At 44.0% G+C, this 25,294-nt stretch overlaps 1 protein-coding gene across 2 annotated transcripts; it reads left to right on the plus strand.

The window, feature by feature from the left end:
- The first annotated feature begins 313 nt into the window (after window positions 1–313).
- On the plus strand, window positions 314–24,873 carry zmiz2 (zinc finger, MIZ-type containing 2). 2 transcript variants are annotated; one of them, XM_041959966.1, is made up of 20 exons: window positions 314–749; window positions 6,775–6,876; window positions 8,606–8,723; window positions 10,328–10,530; window positions 12,187–12,355; window positions 13,510–13,716; window positions 14,394–14,606; window positions 14,889–14,972; window positions 15,092–15,269; window positions 16,447–16,588; window positions 17,625–17,703; window positions 18,150–18,281; window positions 18,396–18,501; window positions 19,094–19,251; window positions 19,337–19,404; window positions 19,496–19,564; window positions 19,677–19,918; window positions 20,695–20,816; window positions 22,210–22,419; window positions 23,457–24,873. In XM_041959966.1, the coding sequence occupies exons 2-20, from the start codon at window positions 6,827–6,829 to the stop codon at window positions 23,562–23,564; spliced, it is 2,658 nt and encodes an 885-aa protein (XP_041815900.1). In that variant the 5' UTR covers window positions 314–749; window positions 6,775–6,826; the 3' UTR covers window positions 23,565–24,873. The 2 variants fall into 2 exon arrangements, with proteins under 2 accessions (XP_041815900.1, XP_041815901.1); XM_041959967.1 differs by lacking the exon at window positions 314–749 and adding an exon at window positions 930–1,147.
- The last annotated feature ends 421 nt before the right edge of the window (window positions 24,874–25,294 follow it).

The following is a 25,294-nucleotide window of genomic DNA, read 5'->3' on the forward strand; positions in this document are numbered from 1 at the left end:
GTGCGTGTGTGAGAGGGAGCATGTGCGCGCTGCTGAGGAGCCAACGTGACTTATACATGTAGGTGGTGCAGGTGCATGATGGCTGTGAGAGGAAACCACAGACAATGTTACATGCATGGATCATACATACGTGATCGTTTACGGGTGACGTCATTCTCCATGATATCCCACGCGCGCGCGCACACACACACACACACACACACACCGCCACCCTCTCCTCTGAAATGATCTGCTGCTCTGGTCTGCAGTCAGTCAGCCGCCTGACTTGTAGGAGGAGGGACAGGAAAATGCCTTTCTCTGTGGGAGACATTAGCCCTGTGATCTCATGAATATATTATAGAGGGTCATTGTGCAATGAGGAAGGTATACTGAGCTGCCAGGTTATGGCCTGCCCAAACACAGACTGCTACAAGCTTATTCTAATTACCTCGGCTAGGTAGTTAGCCTCATAGTTATTAGTTAATGATACTGCTTATAGGTGACACCGCACGGAAGTTGCAATAAATAATAGCAGCATAATACTATTTATAGTGCTGAATAGTGTAATTAGTCCTCAACAGTCTGGGATATAAAAACAAAGAGAAGCCAACGCTAAATATATTAAGAGTCTAACAACGCTCGACAACACGGTTATCAGGCAGCCTTGTCTTATTAGCCCGACTGCGACACTGTCTAGCTAGCTAAGGCTAGCTAACTTAACTGTCTCCAGTCAAGCGGCTTCATCGTCTGGCAGCTGGGGCAGGCGAAAGGTAAGCTCCTCTTACAGCAGTCACCTATCAAGCTAGTGCGGTTAGCTCGTTAGCTAGCTCCTGTCGCTGCTGTGTAGCTAGCTACTCACGCAGTGTAACGTAAGACGAGCTACCGTTACACAAAGTTAACGTGAGCTAAGTAGCCTTCAGCAGCTAACGGTGCCAGCAGCGCAGCCAGCGGCGGCGGGCGGCGTGTTAAAGACCCTCCACAGCTCCGGTTCCAGACCTCCACTGGCACCAACAAGACAACCACACGTAATTCAAACTTGGGGCTACGATACGAACAACCCGCAGCTGTACAAAACAGGACATTTTCTTTATCACCACCTCCTAATTATAGTTGTTTTGCGGTGAACTGCAACCTCAACATCCCCGCGTTTATGAAGCAGCTCGGGCAGGTAGGTGAAAGAAAACATCTGCTGCGCTCATTTTTAGTGATGGGGAGACACAGAGAGGCTGCACTCCTGCACAGCGAGCACACTGCTGAAAGGCTTTGTTCTGTCCTGCTGCAAATCTGAGCAGCATGTTGTGTTTGTGTTGTTGCAGGTAGAGGTTTGCATTGCTCCGACCATCATTTTATCAGCAGATTAATGACCACATCGTAAAAGAAATTCTGTCGAGGGGGCTAAAAAGCAGGTTTTACAACGTCATTTGGCACTCTGGATGTTTCTCAACAGTTGCTTTAATATGCATGGGTTGTTGTTGTATTGCAATGTGTTTATGAGGTTGCCAGTGCCTGTTTTTCTCTTTGGCCATGACTTCCTTGATGTATCATGGGTACAATAACATGTTGCCTTGGCTTGAAGCCAGACTGACTTAGTTTGGGTCAGTGCTCACATGCACAGGCGGAGATAAAGACGGTGGTTAAACAGACTGAAAGCTGCAGGCTGAAGTGACGGGTTTGTGTTGAGGCTGCTGTTGTTTGAAGCATCCAGATGTGTTTTTGCTTTAGGATGTTTCCTGTGCTCATGGCATTGCATGTGGCATTATCAGTATTAACCCATTCATTGACCCAAATCAGGCACCTGTAGCACACACCATGCTTTACATTCCACTTAATGCCAGCGCATATACACAACACCCGGTCCTCCAGACCTTTATTTGTCTTTTCTTCACAGTTTCCATATGTCTTTTGTGTCTTTCGTGTGACAGTGACAATATCGTATCTGTCATTTGCCTCTTCTGTATTTAAGAGGCTATTAATTGGTAGTCTCTCAGATTCCTCTGAGACTCTTAATTAGTGCTTTATTAAAGGCAGGTGCGCTGCAGATCAACCAGTTAGGCTTTTGCATTGTTCAGCATGTTTTCATCCAGCAGCCGAGTTATCAGGCAGTGGCCTTCATCAGTGATTTGCTCATTCAGAGAAACGCTTTCAGTTTCCAGCGGTTATTGTTAATCGGCATTGTTGTTAAAAAGTGTGTTCTTTTAGTAACAGGAAATAAGTGTTCTCCTCCGCTCTGTGTCAAACCAATTTACCTGCTGAGCTCGTTTCAGTAATCATCTGGTCGAGTAGTGGATTGACAGAAAAATGATTCATTTGCAAATATTTTGATTGTCTGAGTCATTTGTGGAGCATAAATAGTTGTGGTTTCTCAGTCGTGCAGGTTTGCTGCTTTTCTACTCTCAAATTAGACAGATGTGAGAGTAAAATTAATATTTTCGTTTTTTTAGACGTCACCTTGGCCTTGAGGAATTTCTGATTGATGTTTTACACTATTTTCTTGCATTTTATAGATCAAATGATTAATCAGTCAACGGAGACAACAACGGTGTATTTGGTTTATCAGGTGCACGTCGCTACAACTCATGCAGTCTAATACAGCAGTCCTGCAGTAAATCCTCCTTCATGAAGCCGATCATGTTCAGGTTTTGTTGTAAAGGTTTCAGTGAGATGTTGATTTAACTGTGTGATCATTTTAGGATGTAGTTTGTGGTGCTGTTGAGCTGTATTCTGTTGTACTGTCAGGTGTTGTAGCTGGAGGCTAAATAACAGAAACACCTGTTGGTGTAATGCGGTACAATTCAGCAGCACCGCGTTCATCGCACAGAAACATGATATCTATCTTTGGGTTTTGGACTGTTGGTCAGGACTGTTTGTAGACGTCTCCTCGGGCTCATTTTCTCTGTTTTCTGACATTTCATGAAGTACCGTGCATCAACCACAAGCGTAAACACTGTTAAGTTGAGAATGACCAAGATGCAGGTGTTTTTTTTCTTTGAAGCTTCTTCGCTTTTCTCCAGGTTTATACAAAGACAGATGAGAATCTGTGACTGCGACGGTCATGTGATGCTGCTCTCAGCTCTTGCGTTTGTTCACAGATGCAGTTTGTTTTCTGACAGGCTCATTAGGCCACTCAGACAATGCCGAGCTGGCAGTTAATTTAGTCAAAAACACAGTTTAAGTGTCAGAGAAATGATTCAAAGCAGCTGCGACTGAAGGAGACGACTGTTAGCTCCGCTGATGTGACGGCACTCGCACATTCAGCCTGCTACAGGTGTTGGTGAAGGTGATGGTGCTTTCTGTATTATATCATTGCTTTGACATCTGAATTGGACCTCTGTATGAATTCTCTCTGAATTATGGCACTAAAGGCATCTGGCAGATTACTGCCATCTGTTCATCTGCATATTATTTTTCTGAATGAACTGACAGAGGAAGAAACCCTGAAATGTCTCGTTTTGTCCAACAAACAGTCCAAAACTCAAAGACATTCAACTCACAATAACATGAAACAGAGAAAACCAGCATATCCTCACATTGGGGAAGCTGCAGTTAGTGAAGGATTATTGTTTTTCCTTAATTAAACACCTAAATAATTAGTGATGAAAATAGTTATGTTATATTGATTAATTGACTGTACACAACATGTGACGGAGGAAGTATCCAAGTCCTTTACTAAAGTAAAATTATGCAAGAAAGAGTACGTAAAGTATTAAAAGTGAGTAGTTAAAGTACTCAATGCAGAAAAATGTTAGATGATTTTTGTTACTCATGCAGTTGTATGCAAGCAGCTCATTTCGAACAGTTTTATAAATGGCTGCCGCTAACGACAGTTTTTATTCAGGATTAACCTGCTGATTATTTTCTCCATTAATCGCTTGGTTTGTATAACGGTGAGAAATGTCACAGAACCTAAAGCGACACCTTCACATGTTTTCTGATCAGTCGTCAAACCTCGAAATGGTTCAGCTCGCTGTGATTTATGACAAGAAAAAGCAGCAAATCGTCCCGTTCAAGAAGCAGGAAGCAGAGTGTGTTTCGCATTTTTTTACATGAAGAATTACTTCAACGATTAATCACTTATCAAAATAGATTAAATTATCTATTGGTTGACTCATCAACAAATCATCTCAGCTCTAATTTTCTGTAGGGTTTCGTAGTTTCATTAATAGCAAATTGCTCACACACACACACACACACACACACACACACACCATGGTTACAGAGATATCCATCACTGGCAACTCAGCAGTATTTAGTGCTCACTGGATAAACGGATGAAAGTGGAATAAGAGCGTTTGGGTGTTTTGTGACGTCCGTCTCAGACAGAAAGAATAAATGATGTAAAGTGTGTTTGTTGTTCATTTGATGAAGAGGCAGAAACAGTTTTTAATCGTCTCCGCTGACGAGCTGCCCGCCTCTCCTCCCTGCAGCCGCTCATACCGACTTGAACGTTAGTTGATTGTCAGGTTAATTGAATTTGATTGGAGCTATTTGGCTGCAGGTGTAATTGGCAGCTTTAAACTCGTCTGTGGAGACTTTAGCATGTTTGAACTGGCATTAATGATGACAACGATGAAGGTCGGTGATGACTACATTAAAGTATGAACATTTAACTGAGCTGTCGTAATATTAACGGTGAAAACTGCAGCGGAGAGTTTGAACTGTTTCTATCCAAGTGCAGATATGACGCCTGAGATTTGGAACAAATACCAAAATTAACCTTTCTTTCTTTCTTAACTTTCAGAATTTTTTTGTTTTTTTAATTCATAATCGTTTCTAAAATGCTTATTTTTTCATAAATTATTTAAGAATTATCAATACATTTGTTTGATTGTGCCTTGATTAACTGTTTAGTCCACTAAATATCAACAGTATTGAAAACTGACAAAATTTCCCCAAACCTTTACATTTTCTGAATATCTCGGCTGCTGTGATATAAAGACGTCTGAGACTCTGAGAAATTACGTTTTTTAGCAATTCATGGACGGATTAAGGGGTCAAATTAATCAGTAATGAAAACAATGAAATTGTTAGCTGCCTCCCGACTGCATATATCAGTATTTTGGCTCTTCAAATTAAGAGTCAGAAACAGTAAACGTAATGTAATGACCAAACATCTGATGGTTGCAGCTTTTCTCATTGTAAATTGAATATTTTGGGATATTTGATCGTTGGTTTGATAAAACAACCTGAAACTTTAGACTGTGAGAAATTACAAGGAGCAGTTTTTCAGCATGTTGTCATTTTAATGGATTTAAGACAATAATTGGCAGATTAACGAATAATGAACCAAGTGTACAACAGTTGGTGCACATGTTGTACAAACAAATACTCAATGAGTTGATTAACTCACAGGAAATTTATTTGCAACTATTTAAATAATTGATTGTTTGACATTTTTGCCAAACATTTGTTGTTTCCAGAATTTGCTGCTTCGTCTTTGTTGCACGTCTTCACAGCTCGTTGATCCACTTTGGATCCTGAGCAGTAAGTTGCATTCGATGAAGTCACCTCAGGTTCCTGTAGGTTGTGTTTGGCATTTTATTAGGATTTTCTGATGTTTATAGACCAAACTATTAATAACCTGCAGTTCTTTGAAACAGTAGATTAGAAATAGATTTGGCGGATGGTTAAAGCATCAAACCGACATGATAGACGTGAACTACAACTTCTCTGTTATCTCTTTGATCTGCTTTAGTACAGAAAGCTGAAATCAGAGGGTCAGTTGAGGGTCGACGGGGCGCCTCCAGTGTTTGGGCTGTCAGTGTGACGGCAGTAGCTGAGAGGTCAGAGGGAAAGGACGAGACGAGAAAAGACAGCGAGCCGTTGAATGAAGGGGTGGAGTTACTGGTAAAAGTCAGGAAGTTGAGGTTAAAAGAGGCAAAGAGGGGTGTGAGAGAACATCGTGTCTCAGTCATTCCACAGCAGGTACAGTCTGTGCTGCTTGTGTTCAATTTCAACATCTGAGAGAGACAGACATCTTACATGTTTCCCCCCTTTGTGTGGTTTAGTTACAAGGTGCTGTCTGGAGGCTGCCGCTGCCTTTTGATAGGTGGGAAATCAGGTACAACGGTCATGTGAGCTGAGCAACCCCCCCCTGCCTCCTTTTACACAATATGTGGGGTGTCTGACCCAAATCTGCAGAGTGCAAAAAGGAAAGCAAAGAGATGAAGTGAGAGGGGGGAGGATGTTCAAGGCTCTGATGTTGGAAAATTAGCATGTCAGTTGGAAAGCGTCAGATAAAGAAAATCTGAGGAGGGAGGTAGGAGGGCGGCGGCGGTGCGGCGGCGGTGCGGCATGTGTAGGAAATGGTGAAAACATCTGGTATTGAAGGAGGGAAAGTGTGCAGATAAACATGCAGCCGTGTTATTAAACGATCCAAATGGAAGAGCGGGATGATTCCTCTCACACTCATTTTAATCTGTGTGTGTGTGTGTGTGTGTGTGTGCGCGTGTGTGCGTACATGCGTGCGACTGATGTGCTGCTGAGAGAAGAGGCTGCCTCTTCACATCTCTGTTCTCTTAAATTCCTTTTGAAATCAGCAAGCTAAATTTAGCTTCCAGCACCCCTCCCCCTCCTTTGAGAGGTATCAGAGCTACAGCAGTCAGTGATAGGCTAACGTTTTGATGTGCACACACACACACACACACACACACACACAGATTAAAGTGAGTGGCTCTGAGTGGGAGGGCACTGTGTCTTTGTGCACACAGTGTGGGCTTTAGTGATGATAAATTGTTGCTGTGCAGCAAATGAGCTCTGAGTAACCGTCTTTTTAATGTGTGTCTTTGTCCCTCTTAGGGCTGCCTCTTGAGGACAGTGGGGGCTCTCAAATGATCCCCCCTTTCATCCGATGAACCCCCTCAACTCCATGAAACCCTCCCTGCCTCCCAATCCACAAAGGTACACACGCACACACACATGCACGCTGCAGTAACATTCAGCTCAGTGTCCTCAGGTGAACCATATGACACCTCACCTGGTTCGTTGTGGATCCTGGGGGCCTGGATCACAGTTAGGCTCTCTTTGGGTTACCTGCCTCCACTGAGCTGAAGTTCAGTTTCCACCCACCGCTGTTGTATGAATGTTATGGTGCTCAAGCAGCATTTATCTTGATCTTTGTGTGTTTTTGTGTTAAGCCACACGACACCTTTAATCTGCCAGAACCTGCAACTTTTATTCCCCCACCGAACAGATCGAGTGTGGCATCCCTCTCTCCTTTCTTTCTTTTGACCTCCATGTACTTCTTGGTTTTATTTTAACTACATCGGAAGAAGCTGTGCGCTATTTCGTTAATGCTGCACAAACGTAACGAAACCCCTCTTGGGTTTTGTGACAGTTCCAATAAAGTTTATTCAAACAAGACAACCTCCACAATGTTGACAAAGAGAGAGGAAGGCAGCGTCACTTTGTGCAGTTCTACTATGAGCTGAAAGAATTAAAAAGACTTCTAACAGCAGCCTGGAGCTGCTCAGACCTGCCGGAAATCCACCTGAGCGTCACCATCCAAATCATTGATGAAACTGCACATGAAGCTGGTTGATTCGATGCTAAAACTAGTTAGCACTGACCGGTTCAGGGCTAAAATCAGGTGAAACAATGGAAATCAGACATTTCTGTTAGTTTCATGTATGAATGTAAGGAACAGATCTGATGTTCTGTTGTGTTTATGGTTGCACAAACCTACCCACCTCAGCAAAGCACAGAAAGCCTTCAGATTTCTGGTGTTTCCATTGAAGTTTTTTAATGCAAAAAAAAAAAAAGAGGTTGATTGAAGTCACAGCAGAAAGCTCATGGTCAGGCCCGAGCAAAATGAACTAAACTATGAAATCAACGAGTGGTGTCACTGCTAAACACGTAGCTGTAAAGGTGAGACAGAAAAAAATGAATGAATTCCATCAAACAAGCTTCAGTCTGCTTCAAATCCTTAATTACAAACCGTTAAGACAATCGACTGGTGAGCGTTCTCCGCTCAGCCTCTGTGGAAGCATCTTGATTAGGCTCACTCAAGCCAAAACACTTTTTAATTGAGTGCAGCCACAAAGCCTGTCGACTGCTCTGTTTCTATCCAGAAAGCCATGAAAGCAGCAGACGTGTTGCCAACTCACTGACACGACAAGCGGCCTCAGAAAATGTGGCTGCTTGTCACAGAAGGAAAGAAAAGGACAAACCAGCAGCTGAATTCAATCTTGCACATGTATGTTAGAAATAATTTCGAAATGTCTGCTGAAGCTTATGAGTCTTTGCAAAAAACTGAGAGAAACTGACGGTAAAATGTTAAAAAAACGCATCAGTCCTGCTGGTAAACATGCCCCTGAGAGTGTGTGTGTGAGTGTGGTGTGACAGTAATGCTCTTGTGGTAGTTTCCTGCTGAGGAAATGGTTTAAAGGGAGGAAGCAGAGGGTAACCTCAACCGTCAGATGAATAAACCATGCTCAGGTTAATCATCAAGGTGTCTGATGTATCGTCAGCCTTTTGTTCAGTGCTGCTTCTGTGCTGCTACAGTACAAAGACAGACACTTCTGTTCTTAACGAGGAAATAACCAAACATCGACTGTGACGCTGTGATATTGTTGATGAATGCTCTCCTGAACCTCCCTAACCAGTAACTCAGCTTCATATCCTTCTGCAGCAGTGACGGTCCCTTCCTAAATGACCCAGTCTCTTGGCAACCAGGCACCAATCAGCACGCGGGAGCTCTCTCTGTAGTAACCACAGTGTGGGGCGTGACCAATCCCACACACAGCCAGGTAACACATGTCTTAGCTCCCGGGACATTTTTTTTTTTTTTTTTTTTAAATCCCCTCCTGTTTTATGTGCTGTGATGATACAAAGCCAGTCAGAGCCGAGCAGCAGGTTTTATTTATTGTGTCATGTGCAAAATCAAAGCCCATATTATCACACTGCTACAGCAAGAGTACACATTTGGATTTAAGCGAAATTAATAGTAAAACTATGAGATTTCTCTACATATAACGCAGCTATAATCAATATTTCTTATGATAATGATGTATCAATGTGACAGTGTGAAAGGGGGTCTCTCGTTCTTAGCAGCTGAATCTGCTTTAATGAACTCTACCGCGAGTTTCAGCTTGTTGTTTAGCTGTTGCAGTAACGACTGTTTGCTAAAAAGTTCAACATATCAACTCTAATATGTAACGTTAATGTCAGTGTTGTGCTCACAGCTGCTTTCTGCTGCCCCACAGTGGGCAAAGTTGTCAGTCATTGAGAGTTTAAGTGTAATATGAGCTTAATAATCATTTTTCTTCTTGCTTAAATGTGCAGACTAAAGAGATCTGCAGGCCTGGCTGCATGCAGACCTGCTGCACAGTGTAGCTTTGGCCCTGATGTTTACAGAAGTATCAGTTCAGATCGGGGTAGCCTAAAGCCGACCAGTTGCAGCTGCTGCATTCTTGTAAGCTTACACCACTTTTCTCACATTTCTGAGCGATGCCAGCGATGAACGTGAAGCCGGATTTACATTTCCTAACGCTCTTCCCATCCTTTTTTTTGTCCTCACTTGTCAATGCTGGAACAAAGTGGCTTGTGATTGAGTTTGCTCTGATGTACAACACCTCCTCTATCACCAGCAGAGTTTCCTGAACAAAGTTATCAATGGAGCAGACGTAGGCTAAATCCACGTAGTCGTAAACAAACAGTTGCGAGCTGCTCTTAAAGGTCACGCCTACACTTCACTGTGAGTAGGAGTGAGCTGCTTGATAAATGTGTCTCGGTCTTCACTTACAGAAAGAATATTTTTACTCCTCATCTGCCTCCAAAGAGCCTTTTTCAGTGTAAATCTCACATCTTATTAAGTAATATTTGTTCCTACTTCTAAGAGTAGGAGTAAAAGCATTTTTTCATCCTGAGAAACATCTTCATCAGGATGAAGGAGAGCCAGCAGAACACAGAACATCTGATTTCAGATACCAACAAGCTTTGTATTCAAACTGTCTACGATGAAGGAAACCATTTCTGTATTTATATAACCCAAAAAACAAAACAAAACAGAGGATTCGCAGATGAATCGGTAAATGAGTTGATACTGGGGTTTAAAGGGAGCTTTTCTTTCAGGGACTTTCCCTACAGTTCGTACCAAAATGATGTACCCGTGAAAGAAAGTGTTATATAAAAAAAAAAAACACTCTTAAGTGCAAACCGGAATGAGCTGGTGTGATGTTTCTGGTTTTGAGGGATGTCCGCCTCTGATGAGCACATGTGCTGCTCAGCTTCTTTTTTCTTCATGTTTAGTCTGAGTTTCACTTTCATTGAGACTCTCAGGACTCAGTCTGAGTGTGAAGTGTCATCTCAGTGTGTTAACGTTGTCTGATCGTCTTCATCATTTCCCACGAAGGTGTTCGGTGCACCCATGGGTCCGGGTGAGAGCTCTGGCGGACACATGATGCCCGGCGGCAGCCCCGGCATGGGTCCCGGCATGGGCTCCCAGTTCATGGGCCAGCAGTCGTACGGAGAGGCTGTCTCGAAAGGTTACGGCCAGCCAGTCATGTACGGACGTCCCAGCGCTGCCTACAACCCAGCCTCAGCCTACGGAGGAAGGTACGCTGCTCTCCTGTTCGCAAATTATCAGCTGCAGCTCGATTTCAACACTGACTTACACTTTCAGTGTGACTGCAAGTCAACGTGTGTTTTAAAGTTACAGGAAACTGACTTAAAATGATGCTTCCTGCATAGATACACGCAGCTATACATGTGATGTATTGTGCAAAGCATTTGAATTATCAGAACTTCTCGCTGAAGTCCAGACGCCAGGATGTGAGCGCTGTGATTAGATGTGAATTAAATCAAGAACGTAACAAAGGCACGTAGTGAGGGTTGCTATGGTAACGCACAAACATGGCCCATAGTGTATTATAACAACAGGAGACGCAGTCATTAACTGTGTGTCTGACAATGACGAGCCCCCAGTGACTTCATCTGAGAACAGGACAGAGCAGCTTCAACACGAGAAACCTTTATTTGTACAGAACAGAGAGAAAAGTTAACAAGCCCAAAGCTGCAGCTGTAACAGTGAAATATGTGTAGGTAACAAATATGAATAGCAGCCTTTTCACAATCACTTAGTCACACTTATCTCTGTCACATGACACATAACATAACAGCATCGGAGGTTTGGGCTAATTGCTATCGTCACTATGCTAACATGCCAACATGCTGACAATGATGATGCAAACATTCTGTCGTATGGCAGATGTAATTGTTCACCATCTTAGTTTAGCATGTTAGCATGCTAACATTTAATTAACACAAAGTACACCTGAGGCTGATGGGACTGTTTGCAAGTTTCTGGTCATAAACCAAATTATTGGACACATTTAAAGTCTCACCTGATGGTGGCGCTAAAAGGAAAGTTAAGAGATCACCAAGGTGATAGTAATTCATCCTCTAGGGACCATGAATGTCTGAACCGTGACAATCATGACAATCCATTGAAGAGTTGTTTTGGTATCATAAATGTGAACCTCAGTCAGAGGATCAGCAGAGTAAGAGGGATTCGTCTTCAGGGGACCCTGAATATCTGAACCAGATTTCAGTCAGTCCAGTAGTAGTTTCAGTCTGGACCACTGACATCCCGAGCTACATCGCTAGCATGGCTAAAAACCCACCTGTTATTGAGGAAAGAATTCAAAACAACACGCTGCCTAATGAACTAAATCATTTACAGCTCAGTTTTGGTTCTGGTCGACATGGTAACAAATCAGCTAAGTGTACCTGTTTCACCTGTAATAGTCCTTGACTGTCAGTCGCACATCAAAGATGCTCAGGTAGAACAATGTCTGTGCCTTTTTTTTCACGACGTAATAAAACACAACCAGATTGTTTTAAAACCCAGGAAATAAAGATAATAAACTTCACACAAAGAAGCATCATGGGAGCCATTTACAGCAGCTGATGTCTAACAGCTGACGAACATAATTAACACCTATTTAGGGAAGAGGTTCAAAATCTTGAGTTTCCTCTTCGTTTAGCTCTCAGCATTTTGTGTCAGTTACTGCTTGTGCCTGGCTGTGATGCTCTCCCATGTGACTTTGTGTAGCATTGTGGCGTTCATTTCATGCTATTTCTGCTGGTCTTGTGTCAGCATATGTCAGCGTGGCTGCTCTCACCCACCGCTCTGACTCATGCTCGTGACGAAACCTCACACACTCGTGCGCTCAGCTCGCTGCCCACTCATCTCCCTGTTTTCCCCTGCAGTTACTCTGGTAACAGCGGAGGTGCCGGTCTGGGCGTTCGTCCTCCCTCGGACTTCACTCAGGCTGCCGCCGCCGCCGTGGCTGCCGCTGCTGCCACGGCGACTGCCACGGCTACGGCAACTGTTGCAGCAATACAGGAAAAACAGAACCAGGAGCTGAGCTATGGACAGGTAAATGTCTCTGCCAGGTAAATGTGTGTGGCTGTAGTGGAGCCTGGGATCTGCAGAGGGACAGCAGATGTAGCCTGTTCATGTCAGTTTTCTGGCAGATTAAGATTTTTGGTTTCACTTTTGTTTAACATCATGTTCCCTCTGCAGGAGGTCTTCAGTTTACCTCACAGTAACAACTCAGGCTGGTGTACATAAAGCTTACAATTTAAGCCTAAAATAAGTCCAATTTTGGTCTTAAATGTGTCAGATTTACATGATATTTCTGTAAGCGTGATGCATAAATGTTCCTTAAGCGTAAAAAAATGATTTCAGAGGGTTGCAGAGGTCTCCTCAGTCTGTAAGGACTGAGCTGCAGAGGCAGCAGCTTCGCACTTTCGTTATCTTGACAACGTCTGATGAGCTAATTAAAAGCCGATGTGCGGGGCAGCCATCTTGGATTTTGAGGTCGGGGTTGGTGAGGTTTTCGGACTTTCCGAGCCAGAAATCTGACGTCAGGGGGCGTTCCAGTTGAAATTTCCAACTGGGAATTCAGAAATTCTGACTCTTCATTTCAAAAGAAAGCACCACTATCGTACAACACTTCACTGCAGTCAGAACTTATTTATAGAAATCCTCTTTGTCTCTCTTGTGACTTCTACCGACTGAGTCAAAGTTTAAGATGAGACCATTTCTCTGTAGTTGTGGTGTTTGGTTGCAGGTCTATGGGAGGAGTTCAAAGCAGAAGCTGGTTTACTGCTGCTTGCACAGATTCATGGCACATGTCAGAGGCAGAGACGTCATATAATTTGACAGTCTATTTACTCTTTATACAAAATAAAATACACAAATTATACAAAATTCGAGTCACTGTAGAAACACTGTCCTGATTACTGTAAATATTACTGCTTCCGATAAATTAACAAAGTAAATACAGGCTGTACAACATCATACATATCACTGAACATACTTGTTCGAATGCAGCTCAGGTCTTTAGACACAGTTCTGGGGTCATGTTTATCACATGTCTCACCTTGATGATTTTGGTCTTATAGCCTCTGTTTATTAATGATGGCATTCATCATGTTTGATTAATCCAGGTCCAGGACAACCCCCTGACCCCCCACCCTCTGTACTCTGTTCTTACCCCTGCTGTCGTACTTCCCTTTCCCTCCCAGATGGGTGGAGCATCCTCTTACAGCACCCAGTTCCTGTCTCATTCGGGCCCCCGCGGCCCTCCTCCAGGCATGGTCTCTTCCAGACCCGGACCTCCACCTACCACCGGAGGCCTGTATCCCTCCCACCCTGCCCAGACTCAGAAGATGCCCCAGCATGGAGGGTATCCAGGTGGACAGCAAGGGCTCAAACGGCCTTTTCATTCAGAGGTCAGTGGTGGGGGGGGGGGGGGGGGGGGGGGGGGGGTAAACACACTAATCATATATCAAAATAAAACATATTCATAGTGTGTTTGATTCTTAAACATATATGTAATAATTTTATTCTATTTTTTAATATAAATTTCTACCAGCGCTGCCAGTTTGTAGCTTCAAGCGCTCACACAGGTGGTTGCATTGCACAACTAGTCAATTCATTGACTAATCAATCAACAGGAAGAAAATCCACAACTGATTCATCTTTTACATGGTTTTTCATGCAGATATTCTCCAATTCCAGCTGCTCAAACATGACAATTTTCTGATTGTAACCAGAGTGTCAAGATGTTGGTCGGACAAAGCAAAACATTTGAAAACGTCACCTGTTGAGAGACATTTTTCACTGTTTCACATATAACTTCCCTCCCAGCAAATATTCCCCCGTTAACTTCTATTGAAACCAGCGTGATGGATGAATTCTTGCATGTGCTTCCTGTTTTTGTGAATGAAAAGTCCTATTCCAGTGTACTTCATCACTGTATTAAATGCTGGGGTATCACATCCATTTTTGGGGCTGAATGTCCTGAATGGAAGGAAGGCGGATGATGTGCAGCAGTTTTTCAACACAGACATTAGGTGAGTCAGTGTATTTTTACCTGTTCATGAAACTGGGCTTCTGTGATCTACAGGGGTTTCCTGTGCAGCAGTACAGTTCTGGTGGGATGTCAGGGTACCCTAACCAGCCTCTGCAGTACCCCGCTGGTCCACAGCAGCGATGCGCCCCCTCACCCTCTTACCCTTCAAGTCGGATGCCCCTCATGGGACAGTACACGTCTGGATCACACAACCCGGCTCAGTTCCCCCCCGGAGCCGGCCAGCCCAATCCTCCACAGTATTATAAGGTAATCAGCTCCACTGCCTCTTCCTTTTTCAAATCTGACCGGATGTTTGAGGCCGATGTCAGTATTTGATTATCCATAAATAATCAAATTTTATTTCATCATTTGTCAGTGACGATAACAAAATCCTTGAACACAAAGATTTAATCTCATATTTGTTTCTAATGGAAGTTGTTGAGAACTTCCGGGCGCTCGGATCTGATTTCTAAAACGCTGTTGAGCTCTTTTCTTTCGATGGGTGGGTGGATCATCAGCTGAGTGTTGTGTTTCCTGTCTGTTCTGCAGTCAGAGCCATTCAATGGTCAGGGCAGCATGCCATCTGGAGGAGCAGGAGGGTACAATGCCTTCACACAGGCTGCAGTGAGCGGGGTAAGTCATACATGAACTCACCTCAGCCTCGTATGGAAGGAGTCCAGCTCTGCGTGGTGATGGACGTTACCTGAGATGCTTCGAAGTTCTAAACACTCGTCCTCGTCCTCGTCTCTCAGCCAGGTCGGAGCGGAGTGATGCCTGGATATCCCAGCTCACCGATGGGAGGGAATCCCACGCCCCCGATGACACCTGGGACGTCCATACCTCCCTACCTGTCCCCAGGCCAGGACACAAAACCCCCCTACCTCCCACCGGACATCAAACCCAACATCAGCACCCAGCAGCCCTCTACAGGTGAGACTGGCTGCAGTAAACACACACCAGAACGCACGCTCTGAGCTACGAAGATACTTAGTCAGCGTGTTTGCATTCAGGCAGTTTTCTGAAACGTAACGTAGAGAGAGATGCAGACACCTGACTTTTCCAGGTACGTTTCACCGGCACAACACAGACTTCCTATAGGTTGTTTGCAGTCACGTGACGTTTAATTCAGATGGAGTTCCGGAAGTGAACTGGTTCGGATGAAATTACAAGAGAAAAGTATAAACAGAAAATCAACATATGCTGGTTGTGATGAAGACGAGTGAAGAAATGCTATTGAGGCAGCAGATAAAACAAACGAGCTGCTCGTTCAGACGTCGTTCTGCTCTAGAAACTAGAGCACTTGTAGAAAATATGTAGAGAAATATGTAGAAAGCCTCATCATAAAACTTTTTGTTAGCGGTTAGGTCCACGACCTTGATACCAAGGTGCTCCGGGGAGACTGTCGTTTGGTCATCAAACGTTCAGCGCCGCGGTGCTGAATGTTGATGTTTACGTTATGATTGTTTGCTAGGTTAACCACTCGCAAAGGTCCGGTGAAACGCCATTAAAGACGCGGATCGTCACAGCGAAACAAGACAGGGTACGTTGTTTACGTTCACCTGTCTTATGAGAAAGTGTTTACGCAGATTTAACAAGTATTAGTCGTGTTGCTTGAAACTGTAACTTGAAATCTATCACCATAAACAATAGTTAATATTACACCATTATCCAACTCGGCTCCTCCCGACCGCAGTTTTTCTGTCAGTTTTATTGTATTTTTCACCCTTATGATCAACAACTTCTGTTATGCGATAAAATCTCCACATGGTTTCTCGGTCTGATCGATTTGAGCACCCGAAACAAAACATCGCCATTGTGAGTGTGTGTTATAGCTTCCTATGCAGAAAATCACATCCTGCCCTCCATCTGCAGTTTGCGCCACAACAAAAGAGTGACATGATGTCATATGCAAACAACTATAAGATGATTTATCTGGACGGTGGTATATCCCAGGGAAAAGAGAATTTTAGGAAAACTAAACAAAAGAAAAGAAGGTGAAGCACATTTATCTGGAACTGCAAGTTCCAGAGTTCCTCAAAAGCTTCTTGTTCCTCTGGTAGAAGTTCCTGCAAAAGGCCCTAAAAGTCAACTCTGTCCTCCATTCAAGGTAACCCCAGCGACGACCTGCGCCTGACTTTCCCGGTGCGAGACGGCGTCGTGTTGGAGCCGTTCCGGTTGGAGCACAACCTGGCCGTCAGTAACCACGCCTTCCAGCTGAGAGACTCCGTATACAAAACGCTCATGTTGAGGTAGGAAGACTTTCCTTTGCCGTTTCCTGTTCTGTTTCTGTTTCAGATACACGAAACCTGGTCAAAAAAGAGACAGACGTGCACACACGCATGTTTGCTGTACATACACAAACATGTGCTTCAGTGCTGGAGTCTGCAGGATGTTTTCTGAATCATTTTTACTGTTGACTGTTTGAAGTCAGGCCTGTTTTACACACCTGTGCATCATCACTAATGAGAACACAACCTGCTCTAAAGTGTTTAAGACTGAAACACGGAGTGAAGTGCATTGCTGCAGTCAGTCAACATGCCTTCAGAACAAATGGACTTCTTGTGTTGAAGGATCCTCTGTGGGATCATTTTTCAGTCCTTTTCCACGTCGTTAGGTTTTCCCTTTATTGCAAACACGCAGTGAACTTGAAAGACCTTTTAAACACTGCGAGATGGTTTCCCAAACGCAGCAATTGTACATTTGTTGTCCAGATAACAAAAATGCTCCATCTTTTTCTTCTCGCCCCTGAAGTTATGTGCAGTAGAAATATCCCCAGTAAACATCACTTGAGACACGAGAGTCTGTAGTCAACAATACTAGAAACACAAACTTCATCCCAGAGATCTTTGATAACAGTCTCACAGACAGACTGTTCCACTGTTCTGTACATTTAATGCAATACATGTTCTTTAATTCACAGCTCTGGGGTGTTTGAATTGAATTCATGTAAGAATTAGAACCTGGTAACCAGAGTTAAAACTTGTCTGTTATGCTTTTGTTATATATTCTCCAATATCACAACCTCAGACTAGTCTTCTAATCTCTGCTGAGATCAGATGAATAAAGAATAAGTTAATAAAAATGACCATTCTTTGTTTTTTTTTAAACCTTCAGCTGTAACCTCCTTAAATCTGCCTCTGTAACATCATGTTTGGCTTCAGAGCAGAACATGTTTCTCTTCCTGAGTGGTTTTAAAAACACCAGATGAGGAAAAACACATGAGGAATGTCTGATAGCCCCACCCAGCCCCCTGTCTGATGGTTTGTGCTGTGTCGCCCCCTGCAGACCGGATCTGGAGCTGCAGTTTAAATGTTACCACCACGAGGACAGACAGATGAACACGAACTGGCCGGCGTCAGTACAAGTAAGCATCAACAGCTTCTCATGAGGGGTTACAAGAAAGATGGCACTCTCTCTGAAAGTCTTCTTCTTTTCTTCCTTTTCTGTTTCTTTTTCTTCATCTTTTTCTTCTTCTTCTTTACTATTATTTGAGCTTTCTTAGACTTGTATGTGTGCACATACAAGCAATTTGACTCCGGTTTAAACACTGCCCTCAATGTACTCATAGAAAAAAATACATAAAACTCAACAAGAACAAAAAAAAACAAAAACAAGCAAACAAACAAAAGACTTGAACAATAAGTTAAGGAGAGCAAAGATATACTATACACCATATGTACAAAGAATGATGGGGCAACAAATGGCCCCTGACTTGAATTAGAGCCACCTGCTGTTTGCGCTCAGCTTCTGTCAGGATTATGACGGCGCTGCTTGTCGTTTGATTCTGTCCCTTTTTTCCTTCTGTATCAGGTCAGTGTCAATGCAACTCCACTGTGCATTGAAAGAGGCGACAACAAAACTTCCCACAAGCCCTTGTACCTAAAGCAAGTGTGTCAGCCGGGACGTAACACCGTACAGATCACAGTAACAGCCTGCTGTTGTGTGAGTACCAGCGACACCTCCCTGTCTGAGGTTTAGGTTCCCACAGTCCAACACGTTCATGTGTCTTACTTTTAATCCCATTTGAAACATTTGTCCCCTCCTCTCTCGCCGCAGTCGCACCTGTTTGTGCTTCAGTTGGTCCACCGGCCGTCCGTCAGGTCTGTCCTGCAGGGTCTGATGAAGAAGAGGCTCCTGCCCGCCGAGCACTGCATCACGAAGAGTGAGTTCAAATCCAGCTCGCTTTCATTTGAAATCATCTTGGCACAAAACAGAAGTTACACAAGTGGTGTGAAAGTGAGTACAGTTACTCATGTGCTGCACTTACGTACAGTTCTGAGGTATTTGTACTTTGAGAGTAGTTGTAGTCTTTATATCCACAGAGGGAGCAGTTCCTCTTCCACAGAGTCCATCAGGTTTCTACAGGAGCCCAAAAGGAATCAAACACTGACTCAGAGAGCGCCTTAATGTTTTTGGGGTTTTCAGTGACCGCTGTAGGTTCTCCTTCATGCGTGGAAAAGTAGGTGAGGCAACAGGTGCTCAGCTGGTTGTGTTGTGTAATCTCACCTCCAGACGCCACAAAATCCTTCAAACTGGTCCTTTAACTTTTGAAAATAATGAAAAACATAAAAGTTTATTCATTGATTATGACGGGGTGCTGTCGTCTAAAGGTTTCGGGAACCGCTGGTTTACACCTGATGCGACCCGGCAGGTCTGAATGAAGCTGCTCTGAGTTGTTCTGAGCAGCAGAAAAGTGTTTTTTTCTCAGAGCAGCAGAGTCATTCTGCTTCCTTTGCATCATCTTTTTGTTTCAGTAAAGAGAAATTTCAGCAGCGGCACCATCCCCGGGACCCCTGGTCTGAACGGAGAGGACGGCGTTGAGCAGACGGCGATCAAAGTGTCTCTCAAATGTCCCATCACATTCAGACGGATCCAGCTGCCGGCCAGAGGGCACGACTGCAGACACATACAGGTGGAGTCTCACACATACATGTGCATGTATACATACACCCTCGCATCCACGTGAACTCTCTCATGCTGGGCTCTTTATGTCGCAGTGTTTCGACCTGGAGTCCTATTTGCAGCTGAACTGTGAAAGGGGGACCTGGAGATGTCCTGTGTGCAAGTACGTTCAGTGTCCACGTCTCATTGCACCTTTTATAATCAGGTTTTCTCAGCATGAAACGTGACCAGCAGCTTGTTCCTGTCGTTCACAGTAAAACAGCTTTGCTCGAGGGGCTGGAGGTGGACCAGTACATGCTCGGGATTCTGGTCTACATCCAGAAGTGAGTCTTAATATGCAGCTTTCGTGTAAATCAAATAATTGCTGACATTTCTCTGTTGAACGTCCAGTGACGTTCGGTGTATTAAAAGCCCGTCTACGTGTTTTTCCTTCAGTTCGGACTATGAGGAGATCACCATAGACCCAGTGTGCGGCTGGAGGCCGGTGCCCGTCAAACCAGACCTGCACATAAAGGAGGAGCCTGATGGTCCGGTCCTGAAACGCTGCCGGACAGTCAGCCCCAGCCACATGGTCCTGCCTAATGTGATGGAAATGATCGCCGCCCTGGGCCCGGCGTCGTCCCCCTACCAGAGTGTGACTGCAGGGGGCAGGAACACCCCCGACTACACCAGGCCAGGTAGGGTTGAGACTGAGGAGGGATAAAATGCTGGTGGAGAAATGTATCCGCTTGATTTTAAGTCAAAGAGGATGCCATGATTTCATTTTGAAACACATTATAGGTCTCGTTTTCTTAGTTTCATTTTGATCCTCGTGTATTGTTGCATCAGATTCACCAAACCGCTCAAATTCGTCATCTATTGCCCATGTCATAACAATCAGCACTCTGAAAATGACCATATAAGGCAGCATGTTCCTCTCTGTGTGTGGCCACGTTTCAAAAATGTTCCCAAAGAGTGAAAACAAGAGCTTCACTGTGCAGAGCTTCAACTCCTGCTGCTGCAAATCAGCACAAACGCGTATGAGAAGACCTGAAATGAGAAAATGATTCAATGTTTAATGCTTAGAAATCACTTACTGTTGATTTAGTTGTGGATATTTAACACAAGAGAGAAAAACTTTGGATTTGAAGCCAAATCTTCAGGGCTTTTAAGACGTAGAGGATCTTGCAGAAGCTGGTGTGATGCATGTGTACTTTCCATTGATATTGTATATAATGTGTGTATTATGTACACATACTGTACACAGTCACACAGCTCAGTCACACAGATGATCTGCTCTTAGATGTGAGGTGACCCAGAACAGCAGAGCAGAGACCACTGAGTGCAGTCTCAGTGTCCCCACCCCCCTGCGTATGTCCCCACACAGCTGCAAGCTTTTATCTGCACAAGACAAAACGTCCACACTGACCTGCTTTTATTTGCTGCCTGGAAGTAATATTTGCTTTGGTTTTAGGGAGCCAGGGATTCTCCGGCCAAACAGGGTTCACAGACTTCCCCAACACTCCTGGCACCCCCACACTCGGAGAGTACGCCTCCTCTGGGCCGCCGCCTCCTCTCCCGTATCAGTCTGAGCAGGTGAGACACCATTAAAACGCCCCCCCGTTACGTAACACCTGTGTGAGCTTGTCCGGTTTCTGACGTAGCCTCTGGCCACAGTGACGAGGATCAGTTTCTTTTCTGTTCCACTCACTCAGGACGTTTTCCTTAATGCTTGAGTTGGCATCAGTGCCAGAGTATGAATAGACCTCGGACAGCTTGAGGTATCTGTTATGCAACTCAAACTGAGGCGCTCATTGCCCGAATGTGACGGCATTAAAATCTCTTAGATCTGATCGTTTGTCAACCAGCAGAGGTGATTAATGCTGAAGGATACGTGATATTCTTAATGTTTCTAGCTGTAGGTAAATCCCATGAAAAGACCCCAACAAATGCACCGTTTCCTCCTGTGTGAGCAGCTGTTTTAGGAAATTAATAAACCTTTTTTTGAGAGATGAAACGATGTATTTGTGAGATGTTTGTACCTCCAACAGTGTGGTTGGAAAGGGTTGATAGTGTGCTGCTGTTGTTAGGAATGAGTACCTAAACCTGGAATTAAACAGACTCCAGGGCTTCAATATTAAAGACCACAGTAGTGATACACTCTGGTGTTACTGGTTCTGCTCTCAGTATTGTAGAAATTAAGAAAACAGATTCTCCTGTGTTATCAGCACCTTTTCACGTCACCAGCTCTGTTTCTAATTTGCGATGAGATTGAGACGTTCGCCTGTGATGCATTTCCAATCCAGAAGAGAGATCTCTGTCTGGAAGCCTGTTGTATGAGCGAGGAGTGGGAGCTGACACACACACACACACACACACACACACACACACACACACACACACACACACACAGAGCAGGCTATTAATGGAAAGAAGCTCAAATGTGTGGCTACACTTCACTCGAGCCGATGTGATAAGTCTTTTGCATGTAGAAGAAACATTTATATACACAGTAAAGCTGTTTAATACATATGACAAAATAAAGTAAATTCTGTTCTTAATTTGTTTTTTTGTTTTTTTTTTTCTTGCAAAATAACAGAAATAGTGGATGAGAGTCCTGTTACAGTACCGGATCAGAAAGCGGTATCAGTAGGTCGTACTGATACCGGTCTCTAGCTGTTGTGTAACACTGACTGTCTTTTCCTTCTGGCTTGTGAGTTCAGTGAAGAGCCTTTAACTGAACCTGAAGGCGACAGCACTGACAGAGAATATATTCACTCAGCACTTGTCGCAGGCAGCTGCTCGGCCGTCTGCCGAAGGTCCTCCTCTGCTGTCACGCTCTTCTGGTGTTCTGCCTCAGAAGGAAAGACCGCCTCGTGCACAGTGTTGACCCACTGTGAATTCATCTTCCTGCCATTAAAGTAAAGATTATCCTCTTGTCTCGTGTCTGTCTTTGTCTCTGTGTGTCTTCCTGGTCTGTCACCGTCAGACGCCTCATTCTGGACGAATCGAACACGCCCACGGCATCCTGCAGCAGCACAGTTCAGGCGTTCACGCTAATCAGAGTCTCGCCGATGCTGGCAGTCCGCTGCCGCAGCGGAACACCAGTACCCAGAATTCCCGGCTGCAGAGCGAAGGCTCCTTCGGTCTGGGAGGCCCGGGAGCACCTGGAGGCGAGGGTGCCGATCATGCACTAGATGTGAGTGGATGCCTGGTGATCACGTGTTCAGCTGTATAAGAACATGTAACATTTACTGACTTTAACTTAGCTTCACTTCTCTGCAAGTCCAGAAATGAATGATCTGTTGCTTTCACTCAAGAATCAAAGCTAAACATCAAACTTCTTACAAATTAAAAATGCTCTTAAATTTCTATGAGAGCTTTAGATGTCCCCTACAAGAAGATATTAATTATATATAAAAACACTGATTTATGGCTGAGAGTTGATTGACACCACTTTCATACCCTTACAGTAAACCTGAAGCTGCAGCAGTAGCTTAGCTTAGCTTAGCATAAAGACTGGAAACAGGTTGAAACAGCTAGCCTGGCTCTGTCTAAGAATAAGCTCACCAATAGAGCTCACTAACACATTATATTTACAAAAACTTAAGTGTGAAAATGGCGTTTTGTTTTTCTGACCGAGACCAGTAACTTCCTGGAGTTTCCGCTGGTTGCTCAGCAACAAACAAGATATAACACTGAGTGATCTTTACAGGATGGCGAGTCTCGCTGTTTCCTGCTGTTTTCCTGCTGTCACGGCTGGAAACAAAGGTGTTGATATTGACTCAAAGTGTCAGCCTGCTCCTTTAAGATGCTTCAGAGTTGATCCTACCTGAGCACACCTGAGCTGAAGCCATGTGTTTAACTCAGAATAGGCTAGTTTTAGCCTTAGCCTTGTGGCAGCAGAATGTTGTTCCTGCTCCAGTTTGATTTTTTTTCAACACTGAATGAGTGATCTTTACACAAAGTACAAATTCAATGTTTGTGCCTTATTTTGCTGCTCGGTTTTATCTGCTAGCTTAATGTGCTCAATCTGCTAACAGTGGCGACACCCATGTGACACAGATACAGGAAGTGGCTCTGTTTGCTCTTAAAGGTTAATCTTCCCAGTAAGGAGGAGCCAGTTGCTTGTGTCTTCACAGACATTAAATAAATTCAGACCTTCTAGCATCCCCCTCTAACACCCTCTACTTTTATTTCATTTATTGAATTTCTCTCTTTCTGTGTGTCGTCCAGCTTCTTCCTGAGCTGACCAACCCGGACGAGCTGCTGTCCTACCTGGGGCCCCCCGACCTCCCCACCAACAGCAGCGACGACCTGCTGTCTCTGTTCGAGAACAACTGACGCCCTTCACGCCGTCACCACGGTCATCTTCCAGTCCAGCCTCCGCTTCTCTGTTCGCTGTCGCCTCTCTGTCGCCGGCTCAAGACAGCGCCGTCTCCGTTGGCGCCCACTGCTTGTGTGTGTGAGTGTGTGCATGAATCTGTGTGAGTGTTTTGGTGTGTCTTTGTCTTTTTGGAGTGTCCTGCTGTACTTTGACGCTCAGTCAGTGCAGTAAACAGGAGCAAACACTTGTCACATGTGATCACCGTCTGTCATATGAAGAATTCAGCAGTACGTTGGCACTGAATCTGCAGACCAGCACTTAAACTATAGCACAACTCGCAGGCTGAAGGATTTAAATACGCAGTATTTATACATGTTAATAGTTGAAGTGGAGGGTGTGTTTATGAGGAGGTGGTGGACACATTAATACGGTGGTTCCCAAACTTTTTTGCAAGCATTAACAAGCACACACATGCACATTCCTGGTAGATTACTTAAAATATTCCTGCTCTTTACCTCATGACCATCACGGTGAAATATTGAATGAATTTTATCGCTTTTAACTCTCCAGAGTTGTAAAACAACACTGAAACAGTGACCTCCCAGTCTGGAAACCACTGCGTTAAAGATTAAAGCTTGTGATATTCTGTGTATTTCAAACATTGTCAAAAAGTCCCATGAAAAATAAAACCAGCCCAACAGCGTTTCTGACTCACTTGCCCTGTCTGCCCATTGGCTCCTACTGAAGACTTACATCTCACACATGGGTCAAATTTATACTTTCAGTATAATTAATACTTTTAAAAAAGGGTAATTTGTAAAACTGTAGTTCTCTACAAACATGATTCAAACAGGAGGAAATAGAGCATTTGCTGGGGACTATTTTCCGCGGCGGATTAATCCACATTGTGTGCTGTAGTGAGTGTTTGTGGCAGCAGGACGGTGTGTGTGTGAGTCAGAATAAACTACAGTGTGTGTGTTCATGGTGTCAGCCAGAGCAACAGTGAGGCTCACCGATGTGTTTTAATGGAGCTCAGAAGAAGACGATCCATCAGGCTGTGATACACAGAAATGCTAGCAGTTAGCATTCACTGCTGGTTTGAGTCTTTTCATGGGATTTGTTGAGCATAAGAGAAATATATAATTTCACCAGACTCATCTTTTAATACAACTCTGATTCCAAACCAGTTGACTTTGTGTAAGACAATATAACAGAATGTGATCACCTGCTGATCTTTTCTGATATAAACTCACCTGAAAACAGCACAAAGTCGATATATTTAATGTTTGAGCTCATCAGCTTCATTGATTTTTGTAAATATCTGCTGATTCTGAATCTGATTTAGCAACACATTTCAAATAAGTTAGGACAGGAGCAACAACAGACTGGGAAAGATGTGGAACGCTCCAAAAACACCTGTTTGGATCATTCCACAGGTAAACAGGCTGATTGGTAGCAGGTGATAGCATCATGATTGAAAGGCTCAGTGGTTCACAGCGAGGATGGAGCGAGGTTCAACACTTTGTCAACATGTGATTGGATAAAGGAGATTAATACCTGGACTCAGGACACTTCAGGACACTGTTGTCAGTTTGTTTGCAGATGATTATTTTCTGTTTTTATGTTTTCCGCAGAGTTCAGACTGCTTTGGAATCAGGCTTGTAGGTCATGGTGTAAGATACGGGCCGTTAACAGTCACGTTTTTATCTTTATGCTGATCAGTCAGATGACGAAGTAAAAGAAAAGA

This window comes from Chelmon rostratus, chromosome 19 (genome assembly GCF_017976325.1).
Source record: "Chelmon rostratus isolate fCheRos1 chromosome 19, fCheRos1.pri, whole genome shotgun sequence".
NCBI lineage: Eukaryota > Metazoa > Chordata > Actinopteri > Chaetodontiformes > Chaetodontidae > Chelmon > Chelmon rostratus.

Bases quoted from the DNA above. Each gene is read 5' to 3' on its own strand.
- zmiz2 (XM_041959966.1), top strand. From the start codon at position 6,827: ATGAACCCCCTCAACTCCATGAAACCCTCCCTGCCTCCCAATCCACAA. The intron at 18,282-18,395 runs GTGAGTACCAGC...CTCTCGCCGCAG, and splicing joins CAGTAACAGCCTGCTGTTGT to TCGCACCTGTTTGTGCTTCA. The intron at 19,919-20,694 runs GTAGGGTTGAGA...CTTTGGTTTTAG, and splicing joins CCCCGACTACACCAGGCCAG to GGAGCCAGGGATTCTCCGGC.